The sequence below is a fragment of the Caretta caretta genome, chromosome 13, assembly GCF_965140235.1.
Source record: "Caretta caretta isolate rCarCar2 chromosome 13, rCarCar1.hap1, whole genome shotgun sequence".
NCBI lineage: Eukaryota > Metazoa > Chordata > Testudines > Cheloniidae > Caretta > Caretta caretta.
In genome coordinates this window covers 14,170,052-14,184,902 of record NC_134218.1, presented here as the reverse complement: position 1 = coordinate 14,184,902, position 14,851 = coordinate 14,170,052, and the positions used below count along the sequence as shown (strand labels likewise).

The following is a 14,851-nucleotide window of genomic DNA, read 5'->3' as shown; positions in this document are numbered from 1 at the left end:
ATAGAGGAAATATTCCTGCTAGTATAATTTAGAGTGTTTTTAGGATGGGATTTGGTCCATTGACCATGGGGTCAACCATGAGGTCAACCATGAGGGCTGCTGATACAGAAATGTACCTGAAAGTTCTGAGCAAACACTAACCTTCAGCCAGCTGTTGGTGCCTCCTGATGAAAGCCAGGCACAGTGGTCATGCTAGTCCACCAGCCTTCAAAGCCCACACCGCTCACCTAACTTCTCCTCAGTAGATCATGAGTAAAAAAGCACACCACTCAGGAGCTCTAGTGGTGGCTCAACACTGGTCCCACACAACTCTTACCAGCATGCCTGCAGGATCAAGCTCTAAAGAAGCAATAGGATGACCCTCTTTATATTTTATATTAGTATGTCATATAATCTTATTTTGTGGATACACTTTCAAAATGGTATACAGGGATTTAGCTATGCAAGCTCCACTAACATTAATGTAAGTAAGGCAGCTAAATATCCACACAATTTAACATATCTATCTCTTAAGAGATAATGTCATAGATCAGAATTTGCATTTTGCTATTGCTGGTGCCTGTATCTCCAGAAAAGATGCACTGCTTCCTTGCTGCTTGTAGTTTGTTTTCACTGATAGCTATAACAACAGATTTAGGACTAATCCTGGGAATAACACCCTTGTGCTGACTCGGGCTGAGAGAATTACATAGACAATGATCCCTGCCACCCGGAGAAGCTAGCCTATATCAGTCAGAGCTCTCCTTTAGCAGCCAGTTCAAAGGAAGCTGTCAGTCCTGGAGCTGCGCTCCGGTATGGTGTAGATTCTGATGAATTACATACTGGAAAAAGAAGAATGGATGATGATAACTTTGTGATCTGACATTCAGTTCTACTTAATGCCTGAGTCACTGTTGTGTGGCTGGAGGAAGGTCCCTTGGCATATGTCCTCAGGAGATTGAGGATGACAAAGTTGTTTGGATACTTGTAACCTGTCACAGAAACACAAAGCAAACAAAATAAATGTTTTGTTTCTCAGTAGGTAATGTTACCCAGGATTCAAATGCATTCACTTTGCTTGCAGATTTAGTCAGCATATATTTATTTTTATCTTAACATTCACCATCTTGACAGTAATTTTGTTAGGCACACAATATTAAAATCAGAAGCACAGCTTCCAGTAAAAGGACACATTCCATTTGTTGCTGGTATTTTTAATATATTCTGTCTCGCCCCACTTTGGCCTATATAAAATAAAAATATTTGAATGGGACAGAGGCAAGATAATTACAGTAACCTAGGACTCCACAACCTATGTTACTCCATAAACTGGCATATCAGCCTGGTCAATAGATTATTTATTTTCATAAATCATAACATTACAAGGTGTTTTCAGTAAGAATTTCTTTCCCAGTTGTGCAGTGGGTAAATACTTCTATTCATTAATGACCATATTTATTTGTTTTTAAAGTTAGGTGGGCAGTGAGCTGAATTTGTATATCCTGTCACCTGATTTACAGCGGCAATCATAGTAAATTCATTCAAACTTAGGTCCTTTTTTTACTGACTTCACATTCTTGAAAATCTGGCAATAAATTAGGACGTTGAGTGGGTTCTAGCAAAAACACTCTATATATTTACAAATATAAGGAAAGGACGGAGGCGCCAAAGAATAGCCCAATTTTTAGGGCTGCCCAAATTTTATGATCCTAACATACAACTCCTCTGCCAGAAATATGTCCAAGTAGAGTTAGGGATTCACAGTCTTTGATCACTTGTGGCCATGTTTAACCTTGACTGCTCCTCTGTGATCACATCCACGAACTTGCTATGCCTAATTCTTTTTCAACAGCAACCACCACAATAACCCCACTGCACTGGCCTGATAGAGGCATAATTCCAGGGCTGAGCCAGGACATCTGCCTTCCCTAGACCTTCAAAGTTCTACAGTCATCCTCTCCAGAAAATGGTCCACCCTGATAATGTCAAGATAATGACAATAAGTGTTCTTGGAGTGAACACTGACATTTTCCCAAGAAATCCTCCTGGAGTTAAGTCTTTTGTGTCTAATGTTGCTCCATCTGGTTACTCAAATCAGATTAACTGGATAGCTGCATAATTTGGGAAATTCCCAAAACATTCCTATAGCCAAGATAGGGCCATTTTTTCACCTTGTTTAATCAGACAGAGTGATTAGGTAGAAGAAGGCTCCCCCTTGGTTTTCTCTTTATATAAAAGGATGTCAAAATAGAGAGGATAAAGCTATGCAACCTGGTTAATTCCATGCCAAGTAAAGAAACCTGATATAACTTTACAGTCTCTCAAAGGCCACAACCCTCTGTTTTGAAAAGAGTGCTTATTAGGGACAGATTTTCACCAGTCAAATTACTGACAAAATTTAATTAAATAGACCTTTGGGTTACTAAATGTTTATACACACTAGCTTTGCTCTCATCTTAGTTCCATATATCATATAAGAGACAACCAGTCAGGAAAAAAGGAACACTTGCAAAGTTAAATTCTTTTCAGAGAGTGTTTTATCTTCTCTTCTAACACCAAGTTAATATTCCTCTCAAATCAAGTTAGGATGTCTTTCCATATGATGTGCTCTAGTGCAACCAAAAGTTGTGGACGTTTGCAGGAATTACTGGGTGAAAATTTATTTATGCCCTGTGTTCTGCAAGAGGCCAGTCTAGATGATCATGATGGCTTCTTCTGGCCTTATGAATCTCAGTGGGGAAAAAATATCTTGTATCATCAAAGATAGATCCATGGTTTATGTAGAAAATATTACCATGGTATTACCATTACTGTCATCTGCTTTCATAGCAATTATACAAAATGTCAAAGGTAAAAGTAGAGAGCTCTCTCAGCTGAAGAACTTGTTTCTCATCATAAGAGCACAAGAATGGCCATACTGGGTCAGACCAAAGGTCCATCCAGTCCAGAATCCGGTCTTCTGACAGTGGCCAATGCCAGGTGCCCCAAAGGAAATGAACAGAACAGGTTATCATCAAGTGATCCATCCCCGGTCACCCACACCCAGCTTCTGGCAAACAGAGGCTAGGGACACCATCCTTGCCCATACTGGCTAATAGCCATTGATGGACCTATCCTCCATGAACTTATCTAGTTCTTTTTTGAACCCTGTTAGTCTTGCCAGAGGATGTTGTGAAGGCCAAGGATTTCCACAGGTTGACTGTGCGTTGTGTGAAAAAATACTTCCTTTTGTTTGTTTTTAACCTGCTGCCTATTAATTTTATTTGGTGACCCCTAGTTCTTGTGTTATGAGAAGGAGTAAATAACACTTCCTTATTTACTTTCTCCATACCAGTCATGATTTTACAGATCTCAATTATATCCCCCCTTAGTCGTCTCTTTTCCAAGGTGAAAAGTCCCAGTCTTATTAATCTCTCCTCCTGTAGCAGCCATTCCATACCCCTAATCATTTTTGTTGTCCTTTTCTGAACCTTTTCCAATTACAACGTATCTATTCTGAGATGGGGCAATCACATCTGCACGCAGTATTCAAGATGTGGGCATACCATGGATTTATATAGAGGCAATATGATATTTTCTGTGTTATCTCAATGATTCCCAACATTCTATTTGCTTTTTTTACTACCTCTGAATATTGAGTGGATGTTTTCAGAGAACTCCAAGATCTCTTTCTTGAGTGGTAACAGCTAATTTAGACCCCATCATTTTATATGTATAGTTGGAATGATGTTTTCTAATGTGCCTTAGTTTGCATTTATCAACATAGAATTTAATCTGCCATTTTGTTGCCCGGTCACCCAGTTTTGTGAGATCCTTTTGTAGCTCTTCAGTCTGCTTTGGACGCAAGTATATTGAGCAGTTTTGAATCATCTGCAAATTTTGCCACCTCATTGCTTACCCCTTTTTCCAGATCATTTATGAATATGTTGAATGGGACTGGTCCCAGTACAGACCCCTGGGGGACACCACCACTATTTACCTCTCTCTATTCTGAAAACTGACCATTTATTCCTGCCCTTTGTTTCCTATCTTTTAATCCGTTACAATCCATGACAATTCCCTCTTATCCCATGACTGCTTACTTTGCTTAAGAGCCTTTGGTGAGGGATCTTGTCAAAGGCTTTCTGAAAATCTAAATACACTATATCCACTGGATCCCCCTTGTCCACATGCTTGTTGACCCCCTCAAAGAATTCTAGTAGATTGGTGAGGCAGGATTTCCCTTTACAAAAACCATGTTGACTATTCCCCAACAAATTATGTTCATCTATATCTATTGTGTCTGACAATTTTGTTCTATAGTTTCAACCAGTTTGCCAGATACTGAAGTCAGGCTTACTGGCCTGTAATTGCTGGGGTCACCTCTGGAGCTCTTTAAAAAAATTGGCGTCAGATTAGCTATCCTCCAGTCATTTGGTACAGAAGCTGATTTAAATGATAGGTTACAGGCTACAGTTAGTAGTGCTTCAATTTCAAATTTGAGTTCCTTCAGAACTCTTGGGTGAATACCATCTGGTCCTGGTGACTTATTACTGATTAGTTTATCAATTTGTTCCAAAACCTCCTCTAATGACACCTCAATCTGGGACAGTTCCTCAGATTTGTCACCTAAAAAGTATGGCTCAGGTTTGGGAACCTCCTTCACATCCTCAGCCATGAAGACTGATACATAGAATTCATTTAAATTCTCTGTAATGGCCTTATCGTTCTTGAGTGTTCCTTTAGCATCTCGATCGTCCAGTGGCCCCACTGGTTGTTTAGCAGGCTTCCTGCTTCTGATGTACTTAAAAATTTTTTTTTGCTATTACTTTTTGAGTCTTTGGCTAGCTGTTCTTCAAATTCTTTTTTTGGCCTTCCTAATTATATTTTTACACTTAATTTGCCAGAGTTTATGCTCCTTTCTGTTTTCCTCACTAGGATGTAACTTTTTAAAGGATGCCTTTTGGCCTCTCACTGCTTCTTTTACTTTGTTGTTAAGTCACGGTGGCACTTTTTTTTGGTTCTCTTACCAAAAGGTGGGTCCATGAACTAGTCCATTTAGGGTAAGGAGCAGAGAAGTGGAATATGACCATGGAGAAAATAGCATGACCTAGAACCTGCCTTTCCCAATACAAAACTGTATGTGAGGTAGTAGGTAAACTGTACCTGCGTTCTGTCCCTGGTCCCTTCAGCTGCATTTAATGGAGATGCCTATAAAAGCAACTCATAGTTACAGGGCTACAGGTTCAGATGGCAGACCACAGGCCTACACTATCTCTGCTTTCATGGCTCTCAGTGAAGTTATAAAACCTTATGTGACTGGCCAACGTGTTGCTGGTTTGGTGCCAATAGTATGCTTGGGTCTGTACAATAGACATAAAAAAAGCAATCCCTGTCTGAAGAATGTAGTTACATACCTAGAAGGTATATTCCACATTTACTATTGATCTCTGGGTTTCAGTGACTATTTCCTGGTCTGCCTTGTAGCCATCTGCCCAGCTCCTCTGTAAGAAGCACGTCACTGCAGTAATCCGGCAGTCTCAGTCTGAAAGAGATTGGGAAGGAGGATACTGAAATACCTGACAACGGGTGCCTGTGTTTAGAATTCTTAACACGTAGTAAAGGATGCATTTTTAAATAATCTCCAGTTTTACAAAGTGAGCAATTCCTTCCCCAGCAATGGGGTGTATGAATAAGTTATTTCAACAGTGGTCGTGCTGGGGTGGGGTTGGGGGGTGTGCGTGGAGTTCTCCCTTTCCTGGTTTCGTTATTATGCTCAGCAGTGCTTGCAAACATCTGAAAACAATGACTATCCACTGGATGCAGCATGTGCCCAGCGCCAGCCAAGTTTCTTTCATCGGGACAGCCACACATTGCCAGAGTAAAAGTCTGTGTCAGTGTGACATTTCTACCACTTCCCCAGGGCCAAGGCTCAGGTTACTTTCAGTCAGAGTCTGGAGTGGTGCCAGTTGACCCATGAGGCAGCCAAGAGCCTTTCTGGGAAACTCACCTTCCTGCAGAAAACCACAGGGGGACCACCACTTGTCCTGAGAATTGCAGGACAGCCCATTATTGAGCACTGGTCCTTTCTTACTTGGCTCTTAAACTTAGCACAGAACACACACACAAAGGAGGCTAAGAACCTGATCCAATGCACATTGGAGTCTTTTTGTTCTCTCCAGTGGACTTTAAATCAGGCCCCAAAATAGCATGTCAGTTTATACTCAGGGAATTATACATACATGTTGAAAGATTGTAGGACAGTATCACTTTTAGTGGTTTTAAGGGCGACGTGCAATTTTTTTTTCTCCCAATAAATGACTTGGGGGGTGTGTGTGGGGGTGGATGTGGGCTTGTCCGTGGCTTAATGTGTGACATGTCAGGGTATGATGGTGCAGTGCACTAGCTTGCTGTGCACCATGTTGATGTGTGGACCCTGATATTGGGCATGAAAAGTTCTGCAGCGTGCTTTGACATACTGTGACCTGTTTCAAACAGCAGTATGTCAAAGCATACTCCAGAACTTTTATCTAAAGTATCTTGTTCCATGTGGTCAGAGTGCTATAGATCTACACCTGAGCTCACCACCCTGCCCCCTCTCCACCTCTTCCCCCCAAGGTAACCAGACTTTTGGTGGCCGGTCAGTACATCTCACCAGACACTGCCTGGGTTCCCTTTTTGACTGAACTTTCCAGTCAAAAACTGGGCAACCCTAATGAGGGCACCCGGCCACAGCAGCCAAAAACCACACTGTCCAGGTAAAACCTGGATGGGTGGCAAGCCTATGGCCAACCCTATAAAAGGGGAAAAGAGAGACTGAAACATGGGTAATGAGAAGGGGTGAACACAACTGAGAGGCTGGTGAAAGAAGGGAACAGACAGAAGGAACTGGGACAGCTGCCACAGAGCATAGAAAAATAAGGGTGGAGAAGACAGGTAGGAAAGAGTGGAGGAAATAAAAAGGACGAGTAAAAAGCCCTGGAAGGAAAGCTAAGTCACTCCAGAGCGTGTGTATATATTTAAAGGGGCTGGACAGAACATACAGGGAACGGGAGAAACTCACAAAGCAGCAACATCTTTCAGCCAGCCCTATTCCACCAGTCTCTCGCTCACCCCCGCGCTCATTGTCTCTCTGGCATCGAACATAATTCTCCCTGGGATCCCCCCCAACTTTCCGGTGCTTCTCCCCGCGCACAGCCAGGACGGCTGCTTCTCCAGGTGCAGCCTCTGCTAGGTGGGCTGGCCTGGGGGCTTTCTGCCCCGCTGGGGAGTAAGGCAGAGGGCGGATCCCGCTGTTCTGCCAGAGGAGAGGCGCTGAGCTCATTGCACTTCCTAGGCAGCTGCAGCCGCCAGCGCTGTCAGCTGGTGCAGAGGGGTCTTCTCGCCTCTCTTCCTCCCTCTCCCAAGTGGATTAAAACTCTTGCCGCTGAGTTTCTGGGTCAGGAGGATTATTCCAAGTGATGTGGGCTTGGTGAATCATTTCAGCCACAGACTGGCTTCAACTTGGGCGAGCAGCTCCTCCCCACAAAAAGGATGGCTTCCAATTTTAATGACATAGTGAAGCAAGGGTATGTAAAGATTAGGAGCAGACGTTTAGGTGTAAGTATTTGTGCTTTCCCTTTCTGTTTGTTTGCTCTTTTTTTCCTTTTGGTTGTTCAGTGTGACATGCCTTAGCATTCTTGTGGGCCAGGGCTGCAGACAGCATGCGTGAGGGCTCCCATTGTTATTTCTTTTGCAAGCTGCTCGGTGGCTGTCTCGCGGGGGGGGACGTTGCCTTTTCTTTTTGTAAAGTGTGAGCTTGGGTGCTAGGGAAACGTCGGTTCCCTGCGTCCCCCAATTCAGATCGCTACTGTGTCCTTTGCGCACAACAAATATAGAAACAGCTCGAGGTGCAGCGCAATAGGCTGCTCTCTGAACAGATGCACTTTGTTTTTTTGGAAAGGGCAGACCTGAACTTGGATTCGGTTCTGCTCAGGAACACAAGCAAGATCTCCGTTGCCAAAGGGCTCTCGCTCACTCAGCTTTGCACTTGAGCTGCAAGCCTTTCGGTAGCAGGGACGGTGGATCAGAGTCTGACCGTAACATGCAGCTACAAAAGAATCTGAACTGGGAAGATAGCTTCTGAAATACGGGGTGGGGTTGGCTTTCCCTGACTTCTTTTAAATCACATGTGTGTTTTGGGCAGTTGTTGAGAATCACTGGGGGCAGGAAGCAGTAATATATGTGGAGGGGTGTTAACTAACATTTTCATTAGGATGATGGCGGAAGGCCTGTGTGACTGATTTTTGATGTACAGGGAGAAACTCAGGAAAATTAATCGTAATTAACTAAAGGTGTGAATTTAGTGGATTAGTTAACTCCCATTAAACCTTTGTGTGGATGCTCTTACTCATAATAAAAGTGGCCTTAATTCAGTTTTTTAATCATTAAGGCCACTTTAATTCTTAGACAGAAACCCATCCACACAAGAGTTTACTAAGCCACTTTAAATTCACCCCCTTGGTTAATTAGGATTAATTTTCCTGAATGTCCTTATGTAGACAAGACCTTACTTCCTGCAATGCAAACCTGTGCCTTTTGAATTCAGTAAAATTTGTGGCTGTCAAAACCATTCATCTCACCTGGGTTTGCGATTGCATCTGCTCTGATGCCATGGGCACTAGGTATTCCTACCGACTGACCATTTACCCAGTAGAAGTTTGCATTTGTGATTTAAAAGCTCTGGTGTGTTGTGGGGCGGGGAGGGAGATTTGTACTAGTCTTAAAACACTCTAAAACTCTCTGCACTGAGTTTGCGGGTGCACAATAGATTTATAATTTCTGATATTTTTTCTTCTGTCTGCCACTTCCTTTTCTTTTCCAAATATGCATTTGGTTACTATTGTGAAATGTTATGGATTTAAATGTGGGTGTGATGCATATAATGTAAGCAGGCCAATTCCTTATGGAACATCTTTTGGCTTTCATTCTCCTCTCATGTGATTAATTCCCATTAGCATTATTGAAAATACACTGCTGCTGTCTCTCTTCTGGGTATCAAAGCATGGCAAGCTACCTAAAAGCTACAGTTAATCAGCCTTTCAGGCTGCAAAGCATAGTTCTTATTGTATAAAATATGCAACCTAGTGGGAAGGCAGTTCAAGGTGGGGAGTGGGAGGGTTCTTAGATTTTGGATGTACCTACCCTTTTGTTATGAGAAGTTTAGAATGCCTTCTGGTTTTTGTTGTATGCCAATATGAACAGCCCTTGCATTATTAACTCAGGTTTCAGAGGAACAGCCGTGTTAGTCTGTATTCGCAGAAAGAAAAGGAGTACTTGTGGCACCTTAGAGACTAACCAATTTATTTGAGCATGAGCTTTCGTGAGAGTGACTCTGAATCATTCATAGTTTGAAGCTTTACACTGAGGTTTATCACATGGGAATTTATTTGAAAGATTCTGTGGATATCTACAAGGTTTTGCTGGCTTATTACAGTTATGATCTTTTTGATCTATATTTACTTGGTATATAAATAGTGTTCTAAAACACTGACACTCAAGGAAGTCTAAAAGGAGAACTTTCCATAAGCGTTGCATGGAGTTTGTACAGTGCAGTCTTCTGACAGCTAAAATATGATACAGCTTGTAATTGCCTCATGTTGATGGAATCTGCGCAATCTATATAATTAGTCTTGGAAGGATTAGCTTTTTATCGGTAAATGTTGGTAAACATTGATTTCATTGTACATACACAAACCGATGAAAAAATATTTCTCAATAATTGAAATTTACAGGTAGCAAAGTAAGAAAAGTACTGCTTAAGAGCTTATTCGTTTGATTTAAGGATATTTACTTTGTACATTTTAATATGTGATATCAACTTGTGCTTTAACAGTGATAAAGCTATAACTTTTTGAATCTCAACATCTACTGTCATAAAAAAATTGACACCTTCTCATCCCCATAGTTCCCCCCCAACTGCAGAAAATTTAAATTGATAACAAAATTTTTTTTTTCAAAATAAATATAGGTATTATCCATTGAAATGATTAAAAATCTAATTCTGCCAAGTATATGTATAATATATACAGTAGCCATGACCCTTCGAATAGAAGGATTTCATTTTGAGCATTCTCTGACAGACTTACTGGGCTCAATTCATCTCAGGTGGAACTCTATGACAGCCTTGCATCCAGACCCTTATTATGGGTAACTTTTATTGTATTTATCAATACTGGGGAGGGGGAAAACACTTGTAAAGCAGAGGAAAATGAACACAGTGTACATAATTTCCCATTGAAACAAACAAGGAGCATACCATGCAGTTCACAACAGGTAAATAAACAGACCAAACTTCCAAACAGCAGATAACTGTAGAAGATGTGCCGGAGAAGGTGGATGGGCATGTAAGCAAGCCCAGTCAGTGGTAGTAAGACAATGTGGAACTTCACTTATCACTAAAAGAAAAGGAGTACTTATGGCACCTTGGAGACTAACCAGTTTATTTGAGCATAAGCTTTCGTGAGCTACAGCTCACTTCATCGGATGCGTACACTTATCACTGTAAAACCTTGCAGCTCACTCGTTATGGAAGAGTATTCAGTCCCTATAGTATATAGACTCACATTTTTCTGTCGTTGGTTTATTTAGTTAAGATCCATAGAATTGGAATTAATCTCTTTTTAAAAGGTTCTCTCCTTTACCTAATCTGATTGCCTTTTATTCCAAGTATTAATTATGATTAACCAAGGTAAAATACTTTGCAGTCTACCATCACCAGTTGATGTAAGACAGGACAAACGTGGTGTGGAGAGTGCTCTTATTGTTTGACACCTTCATAGAGTCAAAAGCTGAACAGGACCAAAATTCGGACAATGACCTAGACTCTAAGTCAAGTACCCACATTTGGACCTAAATTATACCTTTGCTAAGCCACTGACTTTCCAACCCAATGGGGCATAGGTAGTAGGCTTGCTGCAGCTACCAACTGAGGGGGTTACTCCTGTAGCTCAAGTGGCCAAGGTCTGTGCTGAGGAACTGAGGTCCCTCCTTCAAACTCCACTGATGCCCCATACACATTGCAGTGTGTAATATTCTCTCTAGTACTAGTTCAGGCTGCTAACGCTAGAAATAACCTGGCTTCAGATTTTTCACCACTTGCATTTGCTGTAAATGTCTCAGCTCTACATTGCCAAGATTTCAGATTCCACTTCATTACAGTAATACTTTCAGTAATTATAATTAACATAAGTACTTAAATATAAGACCAGCTTGTGTAGAGAGTGCTGCAGCAGACTAAGGATCAGTACCACACCCACTTGTAGCTCTGAACCAGCACAAACATACCAGCATAATTCTGCTTCAGCCAAAGCTTTCAATGGGTTGTATTGACTCCTGGAGCTGTCTATTTTAAGTACCTATGACCCCCCATTAATGTAGTATCTGTGCACCTCACAATCTGGGATGGCTTTTATCCTCGCAACACCCATGTGGGGAAGGAAGTGCTCTTTTATACCAATACGATACCATCTTACAGATGGGGAATTTAGGCCTAGATCCTCAAAGGTACTTCAGTACTCTGCTCTGCATTGCAGCTCCTAATCCGTAGACAGCCTGCTGTTTAGTGAAACGCACAGCTCCACGTTAGGTGTCCAGGCTCCCCATACAATGCTTGGGGAGAGTTAGGCACCTAAGGAAGGGATCTTCAGAAGGCAGCAACCTGAGTGGGGAGCCACCGCAGGTAGCTAGAAGGGAAATGCTGAAGAGAGAGAGGCTTAGGCACCAGACTGGGCCAGAGACTGAGGCCTTTTTTTGCTCAGGATCCTCTCCTGGAGTCAGGTGCCTATGTCAGGTCAGATAGCTCATGCTTCAGCAGCCAAAACAGAGACCTTTGAGAGAGAACTTCACCCCCTGCCAATACCCTGATGGGTAGGACACTGATTCAGAGCAGGGATTTAAACCAAGGGCTCCCCCATCTGGGGTGAGTACTCTAACCACAGTCAGTCTCTCTCTGGCCTACTGACAATTTATGTGAAGTGGAACAGCTTTAACAGGAGGGATTGAGAGAGATTCACCCTGGACTAATCAATAACTTGATGGCTGGGGCACTCACCTGGGATGGGGGAAACCTCTGTTTGAGTCCCTGCTCCTAATCAGGGATTTGAATCTGGGTATCCCCTTCCCAGATGAATACCCTAATGTCTAGATTGGCTATTTGCAAGGGATGATGGTCTCTCTAAACCAGAGGGGAAGAGGTCTTAGTTTCAGACGTTCACATGAGCAGAGTTCTGTCAATAAATTCCAGTCCTGCTTGGTTTTTATGCTGTGCTGCCCTTCTACCTATTGGTGTCCTGCATCTGGCTCTTCTGCTAGAGGTATTTGATCCTAGGTGCATTCAGACTGGGCCTGCTGGTGAGACAGGCATTCCCTTGTATACTTTGAGAATCTTGCTTTGGAGCCTCTGAGCAGCTTGTTAGCTATGGGGAAACACCAGCAATTTGGCATTCAGAAAACTGCCTACCAGTGTAAAGTTTGCTGCCCGCAAAGTTAATCAACAGCTGAGTGGTGGCTTTGAGAATATAAGCGGCACCTAAATAGTGGATTTAGGCGCCTAAAAGAACAGATAATCCTGGATCCTTAGATACCTATATAACTGGGGCAGGAGGTCTGTGGTGGAAGCAGGGACTTGAATCCAGGTCTTGAGAGATCTGGGCTAGTGTCCTGACCACTGGACAATCCTTTCTCTAGATGAGGATATAGTACATCAAATTATCACTTTCCATATATTGTGGGATGCAGCAGGCAACCCCTCTAATCTTGTCATAGTGAAACCAGTAAATACAAACTGCTCAGCACTTGCAACTGGGCCCAGATTTCCACTTCCATATCATTTAGGTGCCTACACAGGAGATGAGCTCTTTGAAAATCTGGCCCACGAGTAACTTGGCACACTTTGTGGAAAGTCACATTAAGTTCAGTGGGGCTACTCATGTGCTCAACTATCAGTAGGATTGCGTCCTTAGTTTGTTTTATTTTACAGAAAGACACAGTCTAGATGAATAAAAGGGCCTCTTCTCTTCTTTCCATATGTTTATGGTTATGATATAGGTCTTGTAGTTCACTCAAGCATGCCTTATTGACTAGCAGTGATCTAAGTTAATTTGGAAGTGGGTGGTTACACTCCAGTATTATCCAATCCCGCTTTATTTTGATGATTTCTAGCTTGGTGTGTTTGACTACAGCAGGGGTAGGCAACCTATGGCATGCATGCCAAAGGCAGCACGCAAGTTGATTTTCAGTGGCACTCACACTGCCCGGGTCCTGGCCACTGGTCTGGGGGGCTCTGCGTTTTAATTTAATTTTAAATGAAGCTTCTTAAAGATTTTTAAAACCTTATTTACTTTACGAACAATAGCTTAGTTGTATATTATAGACTTATAGAAAGAGACCTTCTAAAAACGTTAAAATATATTACTGGCACGCGAAACCTTAAATTAGAGTGAATAAATGAAGACTCGGCACACCACTTCTGAAAGGTTGCCGACCCCTGGACTACAGGTGTATTTTCCTGATGTATTCTGGAGTTAGATTGGAGAGGTAAAATACATCAGTAGATGTGTAGTGACACATCTTCTTGCTTTTCTCTTCACAATAATAAGTTACGAGTGCTATTTTTATGGATACAGGGTTGAGTCACCAGGTTCTACTGTGTTCTAATCCTGACTGAGACACTCAGTCTATGGCCTTGAGCAAGTTACTTCAGCGTTCCATCTTGGTGAGTCTTGCTGGCTAAAGTAAGACTCTCACCCAGTTCTCCTTAGCAGAGGTTGGTGCTGGTTGTATTGAGCCATGTGCAGGTTGAGGGGCAGGGAGGAGTGGGAGGTGAGCAGATACTGGTAAAATTCCTCAGGAATAGAGCTAGCTGAAAATTTTTCTGAAATGATATTTGTGTGGCAAAATAGGGTTTCGCTGAAAACATCAGTATTTTTCATGGAGAAACTTCTATTTTTAATTTTTTTTGTTTTGTTTTCTAACTTTATTTTGAAACAAAATTTCAAGGGGGGGAAACCATTGTTTAAATTGTGGGGTTAATCTCACTTTCTGATCGTTTTCTAACTGGGAAAAGGTGGGAGAATAGTAAGTGTGCAGTGGTGGGGAGGGGAGACAATTTTAAAACCACAAATAAAACTTTCAATTCAGGATTTAGTGTGGAAAAGTTTAGTGGGGAAAACATCCTTGTTTTGTGAACAGCTGTCTGAGGACTCGTTCCAAAGTGGCAAGGATTCCATCACTCTGTGGTGAGATAGAAGATAGAGAAGTGGTCTAATGTTTTTCTCCAACAAACTTGGCACATGTTTAATCAGTGAATCGACTCTTCAGGCCAGTTTCTGTGCCTAGTTTCTCCAGTGTAAATCTGGCCTAATTCCATCCTGAGGAAAAATGGGAGCAGAGTTTTGACTGTACAACTTCTCTTAAGTGCTGACATTTCCACAAGAGTGGAGTGAAGCTGATGCTTGTGTGTGTGGTTCTTAAAACACTGAAGTAATTCAACCACCAGCTTCCCAGCCTGGGACCCCAGAGCAGTACCATCCTGCCCTGGTCAAATCTGGCCATTGTATGGGTTAATACCCAGTCTGCCTCTCCCTCAATGTGAAGAGAACAACGCACACTTGTGGTAACCAAGCAGAGATTTTCCCCAAGCACTCCAGTCAAAGCTCACTGGTTTAGATTAAAACAAAAATAAGTTAGATCTTACATGAGTATAAGGGATAGCAAACAGATCACCTAGCAAATAAACAAAAACACAACCTAAGCTTAATATACTAGATAGATTAGATATGAATTAGCAGATTCTCACCCTGGGAAATGATACAAGCAGGCTGCATATTCTTAAGGCACAAGCTGCATTAGCTTT

At 42.1% G+C, this 14,851-nt stretch overlaps 1 protein-coding gene across 3 annotated transcripts in view; it reads left to right on the top strand.

Moving 5' to 3' along the window:
* The first annotated feature begins 7,091 nt into the window (after positions 1–7,091).
* DOK5 (docking protein 5) overlaps positions 7,092–14,851 on the top strand; it is a 94,294-nt gene continuing 86,534 nt past the window's right edge. Inside the window, exon 1 of one of the 3 annotated variants that reach the window (XM_048820378.2) lies at positions 7,092–7,557. In XM_048820378.2, the coding sequence (XP_048676335.1) occupies positions 7,492–7,557 (66 nt within the window). In that variant the 5' untranslated portion in view covers positions 7,092–7,491. The remainder of the gene's footprint in view (positions 7,558–14,851) is intronic. The other 2 variants (XM_048820381.2, XM_048820380.2) reach the window with 2 other exon arrangements.